This window comes from Phoenix dactylifera, chromosome 8, assembly GCF_051530095.1.
Source record: "Phoenix dactylifera cultivar Ajwa chromosome 8, Ajwa_hap1_PhDact_Kaust_v1.1, whole genome shotgun sequence".
Lineage (NCBI taxonomy): Eukaryota > Viridiplantae > Streptophyta > Magnoliopsida > Arecales > Arecaceae > Phoenix > Phoenix dactylifera.
Window position 1 is genome coordinate 10279659 of NC_143197.1, and position 18432 is coordinate 10298090.

At 38.8% G+C, this 18432-nt stretch overlaps 1 protein-coding gene across 22 annotated transcripts in view; it reads left to right on the forward strand.

Annotated features, from left to right (window-relative positions):
* LOC103698678 (pre-mRNA-splicing factor ATP-dependent RNA helicase DEAH10-like) overlaps nucleotides 1-8987 on the forward strand; it is a 42366-nt gene extending 33379 nt beyond the window's left edge. For all 22 annotated transcript variants that reach the window (XM_089924754.1, XM_088702739.2, XM_088702746.2 and 19 more), the window contains 7 exons: nucleotides 133-336; nucleotides 1008-1168; nucleotides 4544-4729; nucleotides 5619-5850; nucleotides 7372-7574; nucleotides 7927-8061; nucleotides 8689-8987. In XM_089924754.1, the coding sequence (XP_089780880.1) occupies nucleotides 133-336; nucleotides 1008-1168; nucleotides 4544-4729; nucleotides 5619-5850; nucleotides 7372-7574; nucleotides 7927-8061; nucleotides 8689-8872 (1305 nt within the window). In that variant the 3' untranslated portion in view covers nucleotides 8873-8987. The remainder of the gene's footprint in view (nucleotides 1-132; nucleotides 337-1007; nucleotides 1169-4543; nucleotides 4730-5618; nucleotides 5851-7371; nucleotides 7575-7926; nucleotides 8062-8688) is intronic.
* The last annotated feature ends 9445 nt before the right edge of the window (nucleotides 8988-18432 follow it).

Consider the following 18432-nt stretch of genomic DNA (forward strand, 5'->3'; position numbering starts at 1 on the left):
TCTAATTGGGAGATGACATGTTTTAATACTTCATGCTATACTTTGATTATATGTAAAAACTGAGCCGCTTCATTCACTCAGTTTGGCTTTGCATCCTTATTGAGTCCAGGATAATATCTTTTTTATTTGCAGATCCATCTAGAGGAGGGTCCTGGAGATATTCTTGCGTTTTTGACTGGGCAAGAGGAGATTGAAGCAGTAGAGAGGCTTGTTCATGAGCGCATTCACCAGCTACCTAAAGGCAGTCAAAAACTCATAACTGTACTTATGTACTCATCTCTTCCTTCAGATCTGCAAATGAATGCCTTCAAGCCAGCCCCTTATGGTTGTCGCAAGGTAAACCTGATATTTTTCATCCTTATTGATCCAAAAAAATGTATGGTGTTCATCAATCTGTTTACTTATTTATCACTCTGTAAAATGATGACAAATTGATTATTGACTACTCAAAATTATAAAATTTTATTGTTAACCTTACAGCATTATCTTTTTCCCACACTTGTTCTTGCTTGGCTCCTAACAACTCGATGCATTTAATCTAACTTATTGCAAAAACCATGCATGGTAGCTTCTGTGAATCAACTCTCTGGTGCAAGAGGCAGGATTGAATGATTCATTGTCAGTTTATTGTAGTATAGTGACTGTGTATATAAGTAGTAGGTTTAGTGTCTTGTTTTCATACTGTGAATCATTCCTCATCACTAAACATGCCACAAGTCTATTGGTTGTGCATTGATGCAGCAGTTAATAATGTTATATGTTACTTCTGCATCCAGTGAGAATGCATTACATGCGTTATGTGATTTTGGAAGAGGCAAAGAATTGTAAATTTAGCCTGTTTCAGTAACTTGAGTCAAAATTAATTTACTATATCTTGTTTGAAGTTGTGATTTTTCCAGTGGACCTTTAACTTGATTACTTTCTAACTTAAAATGGTATCTACGTATATTGAATTATCATGCACCTATCCTGGTGCTGATAGGTCTTTTTCTCAATGGATTATGTAGGTCATACTAGCAACAAATATTGCGGAGACTTCTGTTACAATACCCGGCATCAAGTATGTTATAGACCCAGGACTGGTGAAAGCTCGTTCATACAACCCAGTAACAGGGATGGAGTCATTGATCATCATTCCAACCTCAAAAGCACAGGCTCTTCAAAGGAGGTAAGAATATTGGTATGCTTACTGATCTGTGTTGGTTGTCAGAATTTTTATTAGATAACTTTGACTAATCTTTATGCCTTTGGTTCCAGACTGTTATGCCTACTGTTTGTTTCATTCGATAAGTTATTTCTTGGAAGTCATTTATTTATTAAATGAGCATGATGACACATGTTTTTGTAATAATTATGGTGACTGTTACCTCATAAATGTCGATATCCATGTCTTTTAGCTGATAACTCTATATAGGATAAATTTGATCAAGATCACAACCTGTGACTTGACAAATGCTCTGAACTAGGATAAGCATAGAGAATAGTTGCTATATTCTTAAAGACAAAAAGAACATATTAATTAGGGAAAAAATATAGTGACACCCTTCAACTTTGGGTGAGAAACACTTCGACACCAAAAGTTTAAAATTTTTTAATTAACCCCTAAAAGTTATTTTTTTGTGTCAATGTGGTCTTGCCGTCCATCTCCATTAAGAAGTGTCATGTATTAGTTATCACACATGGTCATCATGTGATAATTTTAAAATACGCTATTTTCGAAAAATCCTCCTCCCCTTCCTCTCTTCCTCCACCCCTTTCCATTCACTCCTCTCTCTGTGGAATGCCATGATTGTTGCTGCGATCATCCGGTGCCCACTATGCTAGTGATGCATGTGGCCGCCACCGCCCTTTCCATGGACAGCTTGTGCCACCAGTGGTCCCTTGGCTCAGACCGCTTCCTTGGCCTTTTCACCCATCCCCTGTAGCCAATAGGATCGTGCCCACTGCCTCCATCACCTACAATATCTTTTGGATCGGGGCTAACCATCTCCGACCCCAGCATGCTCCCCCATGAATCCCTCCCCGCTCCTCTCTAGAGGGTCCAGAAGCCCCAACACTGCCCCCTCTCCTTTAAGCTCAAATTCATCTATTGCATGATTGCATGGATCTGAGGGGGTTATCATCGATCGTCGAGAATAGAAGAAGAGGGATGAGAGAGAGAGATGAGAATTAAAAGGGAAGAGGATGGGGAGGAATGTGGAGAGAATAATCAAGAAGGGTGAAGAATGAGGACAAGATTTACATGGCAACCAGATGGAAGAGCTGCCCAATTCGATTAAGAAAATGAAACTTCTAAGGTGGAAATGGACAGGAGGAACATGTAGAGGAGAATCAGGAGGGCGAAGGTCGAGGATGAGGATGAGATTTACATGGCAACCAGATGAACAAGCTACCCAATTCGATTAAAAAAATGAAACTTCTAAGGTATCTCGACATTTCATCAACCTGGATTGAAACACTGCCTGAGTCAATGAGCAACCTTCATAACTTGCTGTGTTTATACCTAAGTGTTTTTATCTTCAGATGCTTCGCGAATTCCTAGGGAGGCTTCATAACTTGCAGGTTCTATACCTAATAGCTTGTAAGTTTCAGACATTGCCCTTATCCATCATGGATGAGCAAGGCAATAGCAGATTTAGCGGCATTGCAGAGCTAGGACACCTAAACCTAACATCGGAATCTGGTGTCCCATGAAGGAAAAGAATCTAGTAACAGATGCCCACAAAGCAAAGTTAAAGGAGAAGAAAAACCTATGGTCTCTAACCTTGTCATGGAAGAGTTATCATTTAGAGGTGGTGGAAGCTTACTGGAGGGTCTTGTAACCCCTCAGAATTTGGAGGTCTTGGACATAGATGGTTACATGGGCACCAAGATTTCTAACTGGATGACGAACAAGATAGAATCATGGCTCCCATATCTGGTTCACTTAATATTAAGCAATATTCATGTATGTGATTATCTTCCACCAGTCAGACGGCTAGTAGCTGTTCAGTCTCTTGAGCTAAGATACATGAGCAGAGTCATGTACATGGATACCAAATGTAATGTTAGTTGCAACAGATTGACAACATACCCTTCATTGAAGGAACTCCGTTTTGAGAATATTCCCGATTTAGAGGAGTAGCCAACTATAGTTATGGTGGATAATGGTGGGGAAAGACATGAAGTAATCATGCTAACTTCTCTTAATACTTTGACAGATCTGGATGTCCCAAGCTGAAACTAAAGCCATGTATGCCGATATCCATTGTGGACATGTGGGTGTGCGATAGCAGTGAGATGTTGTCATTGAGATGGCAAATGTGCCCATCATCCTTGGTGTCATAATCTTTGCTTCTTAGGAGACTGTGGTAAGTACTATGGCGTATCATCTGATGGAAGGAGCTGCAATACCATACCAAACTTGAGGACTTGTTAATTGAATCTTGTGATGAGCTGATTAATGTACCAGAGAGCATGCAAACACCTAACTTCACTTTGATCATTGAAGAGAGTAGCCTGCACCAATTTGGCCAACCTGCTAGAATGGCTGGGAGACCTTACATCATTGGAAACATTAGTGATCTCATGCTGCCCAAGCTGATGAGATTGCCTCAGGGCCTGGAACACCTCATTTCCCTTTAAGAGCTAATGGTCAGCCATTGCAGCTCCACGAAAAAATAATCGAGGTCAAGGCATGGGAGGAGAGGGTCAGGCTGGCAGAATTCTCGGTGATGGGAATAAGTTGAATAAATTCTGGCATTATAGTGGATTAACAATAAGAGGATTTTCATCTTTTGAACTAGTCCATTAACGATGTTAGGGGCCAGATGAACGGTTGGATCACATTGACACAAAAAATAAAAACTCTTGGGGGTTAATTGAAAGTTTTTAAACTTTTGGGATCAAAATGTTTCTCGCTCGAAGTTAAAGGAGTGTTGCTGTATTTTGGCCTATTTTGTTGTTCAAGTACTTGAATCTTTTTTTTTCTCCCTTCCATAACTATCAAATATCTCTATCTTAATTTGAATCTTGACTCTGCTAGTTGATGAATCATTATGAATCCCACTTGGCTTACGACTTGATATCACAGATTACTTAAGTGGCCTGCGATTGTACCATTTTTCTAACAAATTTCCATTGACTTAAAACTTGATGTTGGTACGTATCAACATTGCATCCATAGTAGTTTTCTTTTCTTCGTGAAGATATGACCAGTCTTATGTATTTGGACATTTTATAAAGAAAACTGTAAAGAAAGAACATGCAGTTTTTTTTATAGTACCTTTTGGTGCTGAAAACAACAAAAAGCTATATTTTTCTTTATTAATCTGATTTCTTTAGTACATCTTTTTTTTATTTATGATACATACCATATGATTTGAATGACAAGTATAGCAACTTGAATAATTCTTTGCCTTTGATGAAAGTTAGTATCCCATTGAATCGCATGTTTGTATGCCTATGTTGTACATCGTTTCTAACTGCAGTTCAATGTAGTTTTGGTGTAAATTATAATTTTACCTGATTTGTTATAACAAGACTTTATCCATGTCAAACGCAGTGGTCGCGCTGGACGAGAGGGCCCAGGGAAATGCTTCCGATTGTACCCAGAAAGTGAATTTGGTAAACTTATGGATTCGACTGTTCCAGAGATAAAGAGGTGCAACCTCTCAAATGTTGTGCTACAACTGAAAGCCCTAGGTGTTGATGATATTATAGGGTTTGATTTCATGGAAAAGCCTTCAAGGTAAAATCTGATATTCTTCTTTGATATTACATGTTTCTTAAGGCATGGTTTTGAAATATAGAAAATATAACTAGATTCTAGTAAGCTTGCCTAGTAATCTCTATGCAAACAGGACATGTGCCTTCACCCGGTGAGAGCACATTCAGTTTGCTAATAATAATTGACGAACAATTCCAGACTTTAAAAGGATTTTGGCCTTTCTTCCGAATGTGGAGATACGGTATTTGTTCCATGGACTTGAGTGTTGGTCCACATGGCATGGCATAGCTTTACATGCATGGTTCACAGCGAGCCAGTGCCTCACTGGCATGCAGCACTAGCACAGTACGGGCTGCCTGCTGGGGCTTGCCATGCTGTTTGTACTCGTGCATGCCAAGCATTGGCATCGAACAGTATGCACCAGACCAATGCCAGTCCAGCATGCCGCCTGCATATGATACTTAAATCCTTGGTCCGTTCAGAAAAAAGCTTGTCTTTGTATCTTTCATTACATTTGTTTCTTTATTGGTATGGAACTCAAATCCTAACAATTACCAATAGTCTATTCAACCATTGCTTGCAACTAAATTGATGGACTTATGAAAGTCAAGTAATTTTTGAGGACACATGGTAGTGGAATTAGTTTCAAAGTTTTTACTTATTTAGACTGTTGTTTGAGTCTCAATTGGATATCAGAATTTTGGTTTGTTTCATTTCTCCGTTACACTGGAAATCATTTAATGTGTAGATAATTTTATATGTACTGCTTTCTTCAAAATTATTAGCATCGTGTTTTAACTATCAAGATTTCATTGTCTGATTGACTGAAATTGGCCTTTTATTTATTTTAGTAATGACTTTCATTTTCCCTCAACAAAAATATATACATGACTTTCATGACTGTTGACAGGATGGCTATTGTGAAATCTTTGGAGCAATTACTCCTCCTAGGGGCTTTAACTGATGATTATAGACTATCAGATCCAATTGGTCATCAGATGGCTCGGCTACCATTGGACCCTATGTATTCGAAGGCGCTGATCTTGGCTAGTCAATTCAAGTGCATGGAAGAAATGCTGATAGTGGTTGCGATGCTTTCAGTGGAATCTATTTTTTATTTTCCTCGTGAGAAGATGGAAGAGGTATGCATTTGGCATTTCTTGCATTTTGCAATTTATCAAAAGATTTGCTTGATATAGTGTATAACATCATGCATTTTTTTGAATTTTTATATAAAACAGGATGTTAAAATTTCTTGTTGTATAAAAGTTCTGCTTTTCTCCATTTTCCTTTTTTAGTTACATAAAACACAAAATGTTACATACGGATGGTACAATAGATCCTGGTCTTGATTTTATAAAACCTTGTAAGAAATCATAACTTAAATTATATAAAATAAAATATGTATAATTCAGGGGGTGTATACGAATTCAAATTTCTTAGTTATTAAATATCTTTCATTTCAAGATTTTATGTAGACAATTTATATGGAAAAGGGGTGTGCCTAGTGGTCAATTAGGCTTGGTGGTTTGTTATGCATTAACTTTGGCATTTTATACTAACAACTGGAGTATGTCATGGACAAACCAAAAGTCACCCTGGCTCAACAAGAGAAAAAACCCAATTATATTGCTGCATGTATTTTAATCCCCAAATGCTAACTGACCAACCTATAACTTTTCCAAGCCTACGTGTTTAGCTTGGTTACAGTTATCAGCTTACTGTTTCATGAAAGCTTGTTCACACCATGCACATTATATATGGCTTTATGTACCGAACTGTAGCTCCCCATAGTGGATGCACCCTCCTGTTCTGGTAGGGAACCAATATAATACAGGAGCTCGATGCAGTATTGTGTCCATACATGATATGGGTACCGAGTTGATATGGATGCCAACTTGATATGGGTGCCAACTTGGTAGCTTTACCATATGCGGTTACGATGCTATACCCTACTGGTAAAGTACTAGCACAGGAGCCATTACCAAGGCGTAATACTTCTAGCCATTACTTTTGGACTGCACCTGTTCGTGAAGGTGATTATATCTATTTATTCCGTTCTCTGTGACTACATAGGTCCGTAATTCAATTGTCCTATGTTTGTAAAAAATGAAAATCCATATTATGTCAACTATGGAAGTATCGCGCTACTCTGGCGGTAAGTAAATCTAGCATAGAGAAAATCTGATAAAACATGTAAATTAGTATTGTACATTGAAAATGTTTATGTCAACAATTTTCTTCTCCATCCTAATAAACTTTCATTGCATTATCTATTCTGTTATGGAAAACAATATTCCCCTCGTATCCATATACCACATCATGTCTCACCCTTTTTTGCATAACAGACCCTCACAGATGATAGTTTGTAATGTTTCATATTTGATGGCACCCAGATACATCCTCATAAACTTTAATGCAAATGTAAGATGCTCAATTTTAATATTAAAAGATCAAATTATATTTTATATTAAAACCCTTATATCTGATAAACTGCAGATAAATTATTATTCTCTTCACTTCTCTTTCCACATGGTAAGTGCAAATCGTGTTAGATAACTGAAGGAAAGAGACTAAATAACTGGTTAATTACTGCTATTTCATGCAATCTTCTCTGAGGTAACCATGCTAAGTATCGCCCATTGTCTTGGTTTTCTGTTTAGGCAAAAGCTGCAAGGAAGAAATTTTCAAGCCCTGAAGGGGACCATATATCCCTGGTGAATGTATATCGGGCTTCTGCAGAATGCTTAGAGAAGAGCAGAACAGCAAATAGTAAAGAAAAAAAATTTGAAAAAGCTCTAAGGAAATGGTGCAGGGAGAACTTCATCAATTACCGGTCTCTAAGACATGCACAAGATGTTCACAGGTTAGCTGTACTTACCTCATTCACATATTAATATTTTGAGTTCTTATTTTTGATACATAACAAAGCTGATGTGCAACCTCTTTACAATTTGAAATGATAGCCCCTTAGATTATGAAGTTGCAATTTCATTCCGATAGCCAATATATGTATACTGTTTAATAGTTCAGATGTGCGAACTGTTGTATTTCTTAAAATAATTTGCATTTTTATGCAAGTGATATACGTTTTGATATCATCACAACAAGTTTGTGAAAGCGATATTTTTGAGAATTTTCTACTCCTGGTAGGAAAAAAAATTGTAGCATTTGGACTAATGTACCTTCTCATAATTTACCAATTTTCATTCTTGCAGTCAAATTCAAGGGCATATCCAGCAAATGGGTCTATCTCTATCATCATGTGGAGATGACATGCTTCAGTTCCGCAGATGCCTTACAGCCTCATTCTTCCTCAATGCAGCACTGAAGCAACCAGATGGATCATACAGGTTTAGAATCATACTGTACTTTAGCTACGCTGCAATTGATTCCAAAAGAAAAAAAAAAAAGATGCAACACCAGGAACAATGTGTTGTCTTTTTTTTTTTTCTGATATTTTTGACGGTTTCATGACCAAGAACCGAGGGCAAGGGGCACCTAGGGCAGAATTGCGACATTAAGAACTCTTGAATGAATCCAGGCCTGCCCAAGTATCATTTGGTGAATTATAATTCTTGCCCATTGGTACCTTCAAGAAGGCAACATCTATCTATCTACACTTACTCAAAAATTAATCAGGAAAAAAATAATTAGCTACTTGATTATTTTAGATATCAAGTTCCTTTGTTATAAATGCTATTCTTCTTGTCCCCCGAACTACCATTATTCAATCAATCTAGCTGTCCTAGGAAGATCAATCATTCAATGAGTTGTAATTTATGCCTGTTGTCTACTAATTCAAATAGCTTCAGACTCGGAATTTCTGTTGTTAAACAAATTTGCTACTAATTATTTTTATGACAAAAGATATGATGCTAAATCTTCTGCATTGTGTCATATCAACCCTTTTGTTTCTAGAGCAAAGAACATGACCTCTTACGCACCAAATCATTTCTAATCTTGTTATTCTTTGACAGGGCTATGTGGAGCAGTCAAACTGTACAGATACATCCTTCTTCAGTTCTGTTCCGGACAAAGTCAGAGTGTATCATCTTCAATGAGTTGGTTCGAACAAATCAAAACTATGTTCGTAACTTAACAAGAGTAGATCCCCTGTGGTTACCAGAACTAGCTCCTCAGTATTATGCTGTAGAAAATTAATGTTTTTTTTTTGGATCAAATTTTAAATTTTTGATTGATCCATTTATGTGTAGATCCATTCTTAATTATCTCTTGTATCATGCTTTGCAGTAATTTCCTGCAATCTTCTCGAAAATATGTGTTCGTTTCAATCTATTTATAAGGCAATAGGATGCAAAATAACAAATTGATATGGTACAAAAAAGAAACTGGAAACTAGGGATGGTAAAAGGCGAGGCAGAGCTCCAAGTCGAAGCATTGTAATTGTAGGATTTAACCCATTGGGCAGGCTAAGTGCAAAAATTGGGGATGCATTCACTTAATCCTCTTTTTTCCGTAATCAAGCCTTTGAAGATGGATTTAAAGGCATTGGACGTTGCTTCCCTATAGATGGTGGTGCATACAGATTTTCTTCATTTCATTGCTTCAATTCATTAGTTCTTATTGGTAACTTTCAATGATGCATACGTTGTGATAGAGGAAAAAATGGATCGTCCAGTCCACAATTAAAAGGCCGCCCAGTTTCGACCCAGTAAATACCAATGACGGACGACTGAATCTTCACTTCGGCTCAAAATCAGCTCGTTCTCAGAACTCCACCGAAAGCTCGGGGTATCTCCAGACAATCGTTGATCCGTCTCGATAAGGCTTGGGGCGCTGATCCCAGCGATACGCTCCGACTCTCGAGCTTGGGCCGCTTCATCGATCACATCTCGGAATCCGGGAGGCTAAGCTACTTCCAGCATCCGCCAAGCCGACCTCGTCAAACGTATGATGCGACTGCTTAATGAGTTTGGCCTCGCCAACGACCACACCCATGTGCGGGCCTACATCCACCTACGTGGTCGTACTGCATCACACTATCATGTCATGTCTCCATAACCAGCCAACAGCAGTCAGACGGTATCTTGATTACTCCGGCCATACCCTGCCGTGACTGTCAACATCCTACCGTTCTCAAGAATGGGCCGTACCGCACGTTACCAGCCAGCCTGAGCTGCGCGCCATCCGGCTCAGAGTTACGCCCCTTCACGACGAGGGCTGACAGTACCTCCGCCACCTAGACCACTCCACCGAGACTATAAATAGCTCAGTCAGGTAATTTCTAAAGAACCTTTGGCTAAACTAAATTTATCCACTCTATCTTGATCGTCGGAGGGTCCTCATCGGAAACACCGGTGAGGCTTTGTGCAGGTCCACGGCCGTCGCGCAGGAGGTGTCTTCCGTCTTCCCCTTTTCAGTATCGGCAGCTCTCTCGGCTCCACCAGCGTGGTCACCCTCGGGCTAGATTTGAACCACAACACGTTGCATCACCGGCACCTCCTGCAACATTGCAGCAAGAACGATCTATCAATATGAACCATAACAAGGATGTGTGTGTGGCCATGCCGTAACAAGGGCAACCAAAAAATGATATACCTCAAACCATCCTCATTTTCTGTCACTCCTGGCACATCATAATTTTTGAATTATGATGTGGACGTTGGATGATTGAATTAGATGGAGGTATTTTTCTTTTTGATGTTTCATATAAGCAATTGTTTTATTAACTTTTTTAAAATAAGTGGTCCCATCATTATTTTGGAAATAAAAAAAGGGAAACCACAGTCAAAAGGACTCTTCTGCAAATAAACAAAAGTTAAAATTTGACCACGAAAATTCAAACTGAGCTAGCTTTGGCCAAATCGATTCATTTAATAAATCTGCAATGTGAGGGGCATATATAATAAATGCATGATGCATCACTTCTCCATATATTACGATAACCTTCTCTTACCCTGATCAATGCCTAACTCGTGTTGATGTTGCTGATGCTGATGCTGTTTCTATTCAAACCTATAAGAAAGCATCTCCCTTTTGGCTCCCTCTGGTTAGTCCTAGTCATTGTTAATCTTTGCTTTTTAAATAAAGAAGGTGGAGAAGCTGTCATGCTCCCATCAATTGCTTCAACATTAGAAGTCATCAGCTTGCCACCTGCTACCGCTGAAATTGGACTGAGGACAGAGCATAGCTCTAACGACTTAGGGAATCAACTAGAGACAAGTTGAGCAGGCGGAATCAGGCGTGGGGGGTGGATCTCTTTCTTGTGTGGCCTGCAAAATGTCTACTTGTTAGAGAGTTTTCGGCGGATGACCCTTGGATGCCTAAGTCAGAATCGAGAAGCCATAATATGGAAGGGAGAAAATTTAGCAGAGTAAGGGCTCTATGACAAAAGTTGCGTGCGTATTGCTTACCTCAAGTCCTCGGGTTGTTCCTCTTGTATAGGGGAGCTAACTTTGATGTTACCTGGGCCGACGTGGAATGCAATGATGGCCAGAAAATAGCCAGTCGCACGACCGAGGCGTGGGCACCAATCTGTGTAGGCGACGTGCGGCACAGATCTGAAGCAAGCGTGGTGTTGCCCCGACGGCAGGCTACCAAGGATGTCAATTGTTAGGGCAGCCAATTCTTGTTGACTCGTGCTAATTAGCTCCTCGGCTGGGGCCGAGGTAACTCACTTCGGTTGGTCCGTTGCTCGGCTGGGGCTGAGGTTGTTCTCTTTGGCTTACATCTGAGGTCAAAGAGAATATCTAGTCCATGGTCGAGATTACTTGTCCCCGACTTCTAAGGTCGAACTATATTCTAATTCGGGCGGCGGAAGTCATGTCATCATCTCGATCAAGGACGGAGCTTTTATCAAGGAGCCTTGAATGCATCGGTGACGAAGGAGACGATGGAGACGGTGACGAAGGATGAAGTTGTTTTTCTTTTTGCTCGAGTAAATCGGGCTCAGTGTACTTTTTGTTGTCAGTGTAAAGGTTCACAACTTAATGAAAATAAAGAATTTTCTAAGTACCTAGCTTCAGTTTTTATTCTTACTGTTTGCTTTTTGTTTGAGTCCAGGTCGTCGCCCCAAGCTTTGACCTTTTGTTGTAGCTTTTTTTACTTGATTTTTGCCAAGGTCAATGTATATGCAAAAAGGCAATGAAAATAAAGAATTTTTTGGAAGTACCTGACTTCAGTTTTCATCCTTCTTGTTTACTTTTGCTTAAGTTTAGGTCGTTGCTCGAGCTTCAACCTTTTGTTGTAGTCCTTTTTGGCTCGGTTTCTGACTTCGACCTGTCTTGGGCTCCTTGATCGATTTTTTTTGGAGTTTTGAGGAGGTCGACACCTCCGTTCATCTCTGGAGTATGCTCTGAGAGACATCTTTGGGGTTGGCTACTAGAGAAAATTTGAGTAGGCCCAATCTTCAGGAGGTCGACACATTCATTCATCTCCAAAGTATTCTCCCAGAGGCATCTCTAGGGTTGCATACCAAAGGAAATTCAAGTGGGCTCGGTCTTCGGAGGTCGGCACCTTCATTCATCTCCGGAGTATGCTCCCGGAAGCATCTCTAGGATTGCCTACTAGAGAAAATTCAAGTAAGTTCGATGTTTCGCTTGGGCCATTTTCGACCTAAAAGGGTCGGTTGGCATGCCAAGCTTTCGGCACGGCGACCTATTTTCCTACTCGTGCCATTCCCGACCGGAAGAAGTCGGTTGACTCATCGAACCTTCGGCGCGGTGGCAGGTTCTCCTGCTTGGGCCATTCTCAATCTGAAGAGGTCGAGCGTTCGGTGCAGCGGCAAGTTCTCTTGCTCGGGCTATTTTCGACCTGAAGAAGTTGATTGACTTGTTGAGCCTTCGCTGCGGCGGCCGGTTCTCCTACTTAGGCCATTTTCGACCTTAAAAAGTTAGTTGACTCATCGACCATTACCTGACCATCACCTAACCATCATTTGCATGCCACGTCAAGCTAACGTCAAAATGAGCTCTTCTATATAAAGGGGCAGCTCAGGAGACCTTGAGTATGCATGCAATATTACTCATAAAGCCTACACTCTATTAAAATTCTTTTTCTTCCATATTGTTGCCTTTCGATTTCAACTTAGCCATTGGAGGGTCCCTCGTCGGAAACTCTTTGGCAAGTGAACTTTTTATAGGCCACACACGGAGGAGAATCACCCTCCACACCTCGGTCAGCCTGCTCAGCTTCATTTCCAGCAGACCTCAGGGTCGTTCGAGCTACCGCCAAATCAACAGTTGCATAATGGAAACCCACAACATTACTCTTTTTGCAGGGTTAAAATTGTTGCCGCCGAAAAAAGAAGACCTTGCTCTTCTTTCTTTTTCTCCACCTTAATGTGGAAAGCAGTGTAGGTTACAACATATTACGACTGCAATATACAACTAAATGGATGATGGAGCATGCAGTTTAGATCCCATTGCCTCGGCGAATCTTTCTCTTCTCTAAGTCAGAAAATTGATGCCAAACGCCAGCACTTTATGTAAATAGAAATTTATGTAAATAACAAAGCATTAGATCTAGACTATCTCTTTGACGGTTTTCTTGGTCAACTTTGATCGTCTGGAAAAGCATTTCAGAAATTGAGTTCTTTCAGATATGCGTTTAGTAAAAAAATCAAAATAACATAGAAAAAATTCCAAATTCAATTTTTTGTTACTTTTTCATTTCTTTTCCATATCATGTCGAATAACCAAATAAACGGTAACGAGGCAAATTCTTTAATAAAGCCTGGAGAGTCGATCATAGACGGGTCTTCTTTGGCTCCGCATCTCACGGCTCTACAACCTTGCGACCGTCGCCGTGTTCTTCGGTCCAACGTTGTCCAACTTCCGTTACACGTAACATCTTACGCCAAACATGACCATGTTTTCTTGCGCCAAATATTTTTATATAAACACAACATCCCATCTTCCGACGGCACTTTTGTCGTGCTCGGATTTCGAACTCTAATGTCGCCAATTGTGACCCCGGCGCGGAAGCAAGCCATGACTGGCGGAAGAATAGCCAAAGTTCCCAAGCGTATCCACTAGTAGGTGTTGGAATGAAGAGTTCAAGCATTCTTCCAAGTGATTGGATTCGAGTTTGAGGTAGGGTCATAGCCTCATAGGTTAACTTAGAAAGACACAATGCCTAAACTTTGGAAAATGCAAATTGGAGTAATAGAAATATTATGCTTACCCTCTCCAAGTATCTTTAAGATCGGATCCAACACCAATAATAGTGATTAGCATGTTCTTATAAGTGATGTGGCATGAGGTTATCATGAATATATTTAATAAATATATTTACACAAAGAGTAATTCTATGCCTACTTAGAAAAATCACTCGAAAAAGTCGTTTAGGTATTTTCCACCAATCACTTTGTTTCATTTAATGGCATACTTCATAAATGAAAACCTATCATACAGCCAAGAGAGCTGATGACCGCAAACCTTTTTTTTATGTAACGAAAAAAAGCTACCTAAGTCACCTAAAACTTCTTATTTGGAGATGAGATAACTTATATATAGCTGGTGGTTAGATATGATTTAATGTATATATAGCTAAAAAATAAGAGCTTGAGACAAATTTATATGATGAGGAGAGTATGTTAACCATAATGAGAAACTTGAATTCCTACAATCAATTTTTCAAGGATAGCCTCGATTGTTGTATGTCTCAAGTCTTTCTTCTACCATTTCTCCCTTTTTTTCACTTTAAATTCTTATTAAATAAGGTTTTACCCAATTAATAATATACCCAAGCCATGCTTCAAGGCTGATGGATTTTTCATGCCTTGACCTTACTTGACTAAAATCCAATTTCTCTAGGCATTCGACAAAGTCCAAGTTCGTATACCTATAATGCAAGTGTGTACACAAATATAAATCATATATATACCCCCTTTTCTGATGTTTCTCTACTCACACTTACATTTAACATGAAAGCAAAGATGATGCAATATATCGCAGCCATAATCATCAAGCATGGTCTCATCTGACCCCGCAGGCGATCTCATGTTGGAAGACTTCTTGATGTTGTTCAAATAAAACTGGAGATCGACATGTTAATCTTCATAAATATAGAACTTGGCATTCCACTAGATACGACGTCATTTCATCTCCTATTATATTTAATGGGACCTTGTACGTAGCATCTGTGTTCAATAGTCTCACATGATAACAGTGAGACAAAATAAGGATTAAAAACGAATAGTCAGAGAGTATTAAAAGACAAGAATTTCAAGAAAAAGAAAAGTCTGGACTTATTAAAAATTTCAAAACAGGAAAAGGAAAGACAAATCTACTTTGCTTGATGAAAGCTTTTTGGACACTTACGTGGCTTAGTTTCTCTCAGAATAGCTTCAACCAGTTTCCTGGCAAATGAATTGAAGGGTGCAAAAGATCCTCAGCAAGCAATTGTCTGCTCCCAATGTTCAAAGTTGAAGTATAGACTTGTTTTGCCAAGTTTCAAGAGGCCAATTTCTACGCGGCAACGACTCGGACCAGTTCGCCGTTGTTTAAGAATCCTTGATAGAGACTGCGATTCTATACATAAATAAGAAACCAATTAGTCCTCTTAAGATATTGACTTGGTTTTCCCAATGACTTGGTTTTCCCAATGGCGGCTTTTTTGACCCCAAAGGTGACGAGACTGGTGGAGGCTAATTTCCTTATCCCGGAAAGCGAAACGTAAAGGCCCTTCTTCGGCTCCTCGCATTTCCGGTCTGGTGCCCGTGCCTTCTCTTGTGGGTTAAATTTAACATGTGAGAAGCCTTTACAGCGGACATAAAAAGAATTCTTACTCCCCTGTGCTACGGAGAGTTTGGTATTTCCCTACTAATTTCAAATGCTTCGCTCATTGCATCCTTCACCACCATTTTACTAGAGCTGTTTCAAGGCATATCTCCATCACTACAGGTACTACAACTCAAAATCATGCACAATCTTACCTATTATAGTATATACGATATTGGATATCACAGCTGCCATATATTGAATATGCAATCTTGATATATCAGCCCAGATCAATCTCCAAAAATCATTGGATCTAATTTTAATATTCATTTAGTATTTATATCAAATTATATAATTTTGCAATTGTATTATACTATATCTCGTCCTCAATATCTTTTTCATAATTATGGAATTTTATTGTTGTATTCTACCATATATGTGGGCTCAACTTGTATATAAAGCACATCAGTGCTATGAACAACACAAGCAATTCAAATCATATTTCCAATACAAATTTCTCATGGTATCAGAGCGGGGTTTTTTTTAATCAGTCAATCCCTCTTTCTTATTCTCCTATCATTCTCTTGGAGTTTGTTTTCCTTGGCTCTCTATACTTTATTTGATAATCATGGCCTCTTCTACTGTTATTTCCAATCCTAGTGTTGATATAATGTCACTGTTCTTTCTCCACCACTCAAATAACCCAGGCATGATCATAGTCTCTCAAGTTCTCACTAGTGACAATTATTCTTTATGGAGGTGTGCCATAAACATTGCTCTCTTAGCTAAAAATAAAATTGGCTTTATTGATGGCTCGCTTGAGAAGCCTGATAAAAGTTCAGCAACACTTGATGCATGGCAACGTTGCAACATAATGGCCAACTCGTTAATTCATTAAACTACCTATTGGAGATGCCGTTCAAATAACCCAAAAAGGGACTATCAAAATGTCTCCTTCTCTTGAGTTAAAAAATCTTCTTTTCATACCCATTTTAAATTTAAATTTACTATCCGTTAGTAAGGTTACTAAAAATACATAATTGTGTTGTCATCTTTTTTTTCTAACTTTTGTGATTTTCAGGACCTGTAAATGAGGAAGCTAATTGGTCTGGGTAAAGAAAAGGATGATCTTTACTACTACAAGGGTTCAGTTTTTCCTACTTCTACAGCTTATTGTACACTGTTGAGTCTTTGGCATAATCGTTTAGGTCATCCGTCAACTCCAAGATTAAAGATTTTAGTCCAAGATAATTCTATTCCTATTTCTACTTTCAAAATAAAATAGATTCATGTATTGTTTGCCCTTTTCTTTAAATAATTCACAAAACTAAAAGTAGGACATGACCATCTTTGTGTAAAAAAGATACAATGAAGGGTTGTCTATGGTGGAGAAGGGAGTCGAGGGAATGGTTTGATTCCGGACAGAGAAGTGAAAGAGAGGGTCGAGAGAGATTGAAAAATTTCTCAAAGGAGTTAGGGATATTAGCAAGGTCCGCCGTACCGGTACCGGTGGCGGCCCGGACCGGTATGAAACCGGTCCCATACCGGTGGCGTACCGGTCTGAACCGGTCCCGAACTGGTTCTTCAACAATAAACTATCGGTACCGAATTTCACGTTGATCCGGTACCGGTCCCAGGCTGGACCAGTACATACCGGCCAGTACTGGCCGGTACGGACCGGTACGGCAGACCATGGATATTAGTTTTCAGTGAGACCTGTTAACCTGTTACCCGCTTCAGAGTTAAAAAAAAACTTTCATAATTTTAATTAATTTTTAATTTAAATAAATATGATTTGGGCTGATTACGTTAGCTGAGTCGCTATGTCAAAGGTATTCATACAAAGATTGTATTTGTGAGGGCATGCACGTAAATATCAATTTAGAGGGTATTCATACAAATTTCAATATTTAGAAGGCTATTTATGCAAAAATCTAAAGATTTTTTTGTGTGTATACTTTCCTAAATATATAAAATTGCATGAATATTCTCCAAACTTGCCATTTGCATGTATACCCTTATAAACATTTCTTTTTGCATGTTTACTTATTAATGGTATTTTAGTCATCTCAATTTTAAATCGCTAACTTCTTAACGGCGTTAGATGGTATCAGTACATACACACATAAAAAAAAGAAGAGTATACATACAAAATAAGTATTTGATGAAGATATACATGCAAATATCAATTTTGGGAGGGTATTCACGCAAATTTCAATATTTAGGAGGGTATGTACGCAAAAACCCTTGTTTTATTCAATCAGCACATGATTACATTCATATGTGATATATTAAATAATATTATTTAAATATCTATAAAATAAATCATAACAAAATAAAAATATTCTATATGTGCTAGAAGTGATTTTTTTTATCAGATAACCAATACCCAAAGTGATAAGTGCAGTTCAGTAATCGTCACTTTGTCGACAAACTAAACAGCAAAAGTGCGCACTTTTTCAAAGTGTACTTTCGGAAAGTAGCAAGTGCCTAAAAGTCACTTTTGCTTCGCTTACATAACCAAACATGTCCTAAAGAGAAGTGAGCTAAATCTACAAAATCAAAACTAGGTTGGACCTTTTCCTTATGATTCCCTTCTAAAAATGTTATTCAGTTATCTTTTATTAATTCTTTTTAGGGCCCTGGCTGATTGGCCACCCACCCCTGCTTTTCGACGACTTTCCGTTTTCCTTCCTATTTGACTGATTGGACTCCCTCTCCTTCCTGCTATCAAAAGATTAAAGCCAGGTTCCATCAACAACCTGGGAAAAAGCATTGGCATAACTAGTTCCACAGAGCGGAAAAGGGAGAAAAGAAGGGGCTGGACTATCCAATTCGACTGAAGCGGGCAAGCAACATCGTGTATTTAAATAAGGAGTCCGTAATATTTAAAGATTCCGAAGAATTTCTTTAGCTTTATTAAGAATTCTCAGTTAACAAAATTTTATGAGGTTTTTTTTTTTGGGGATCAAAGCATCTTGATCTTTATGTGCAATTTTGCAATGCACCTAATTTCTGTTAAAACACACATGCATGCAT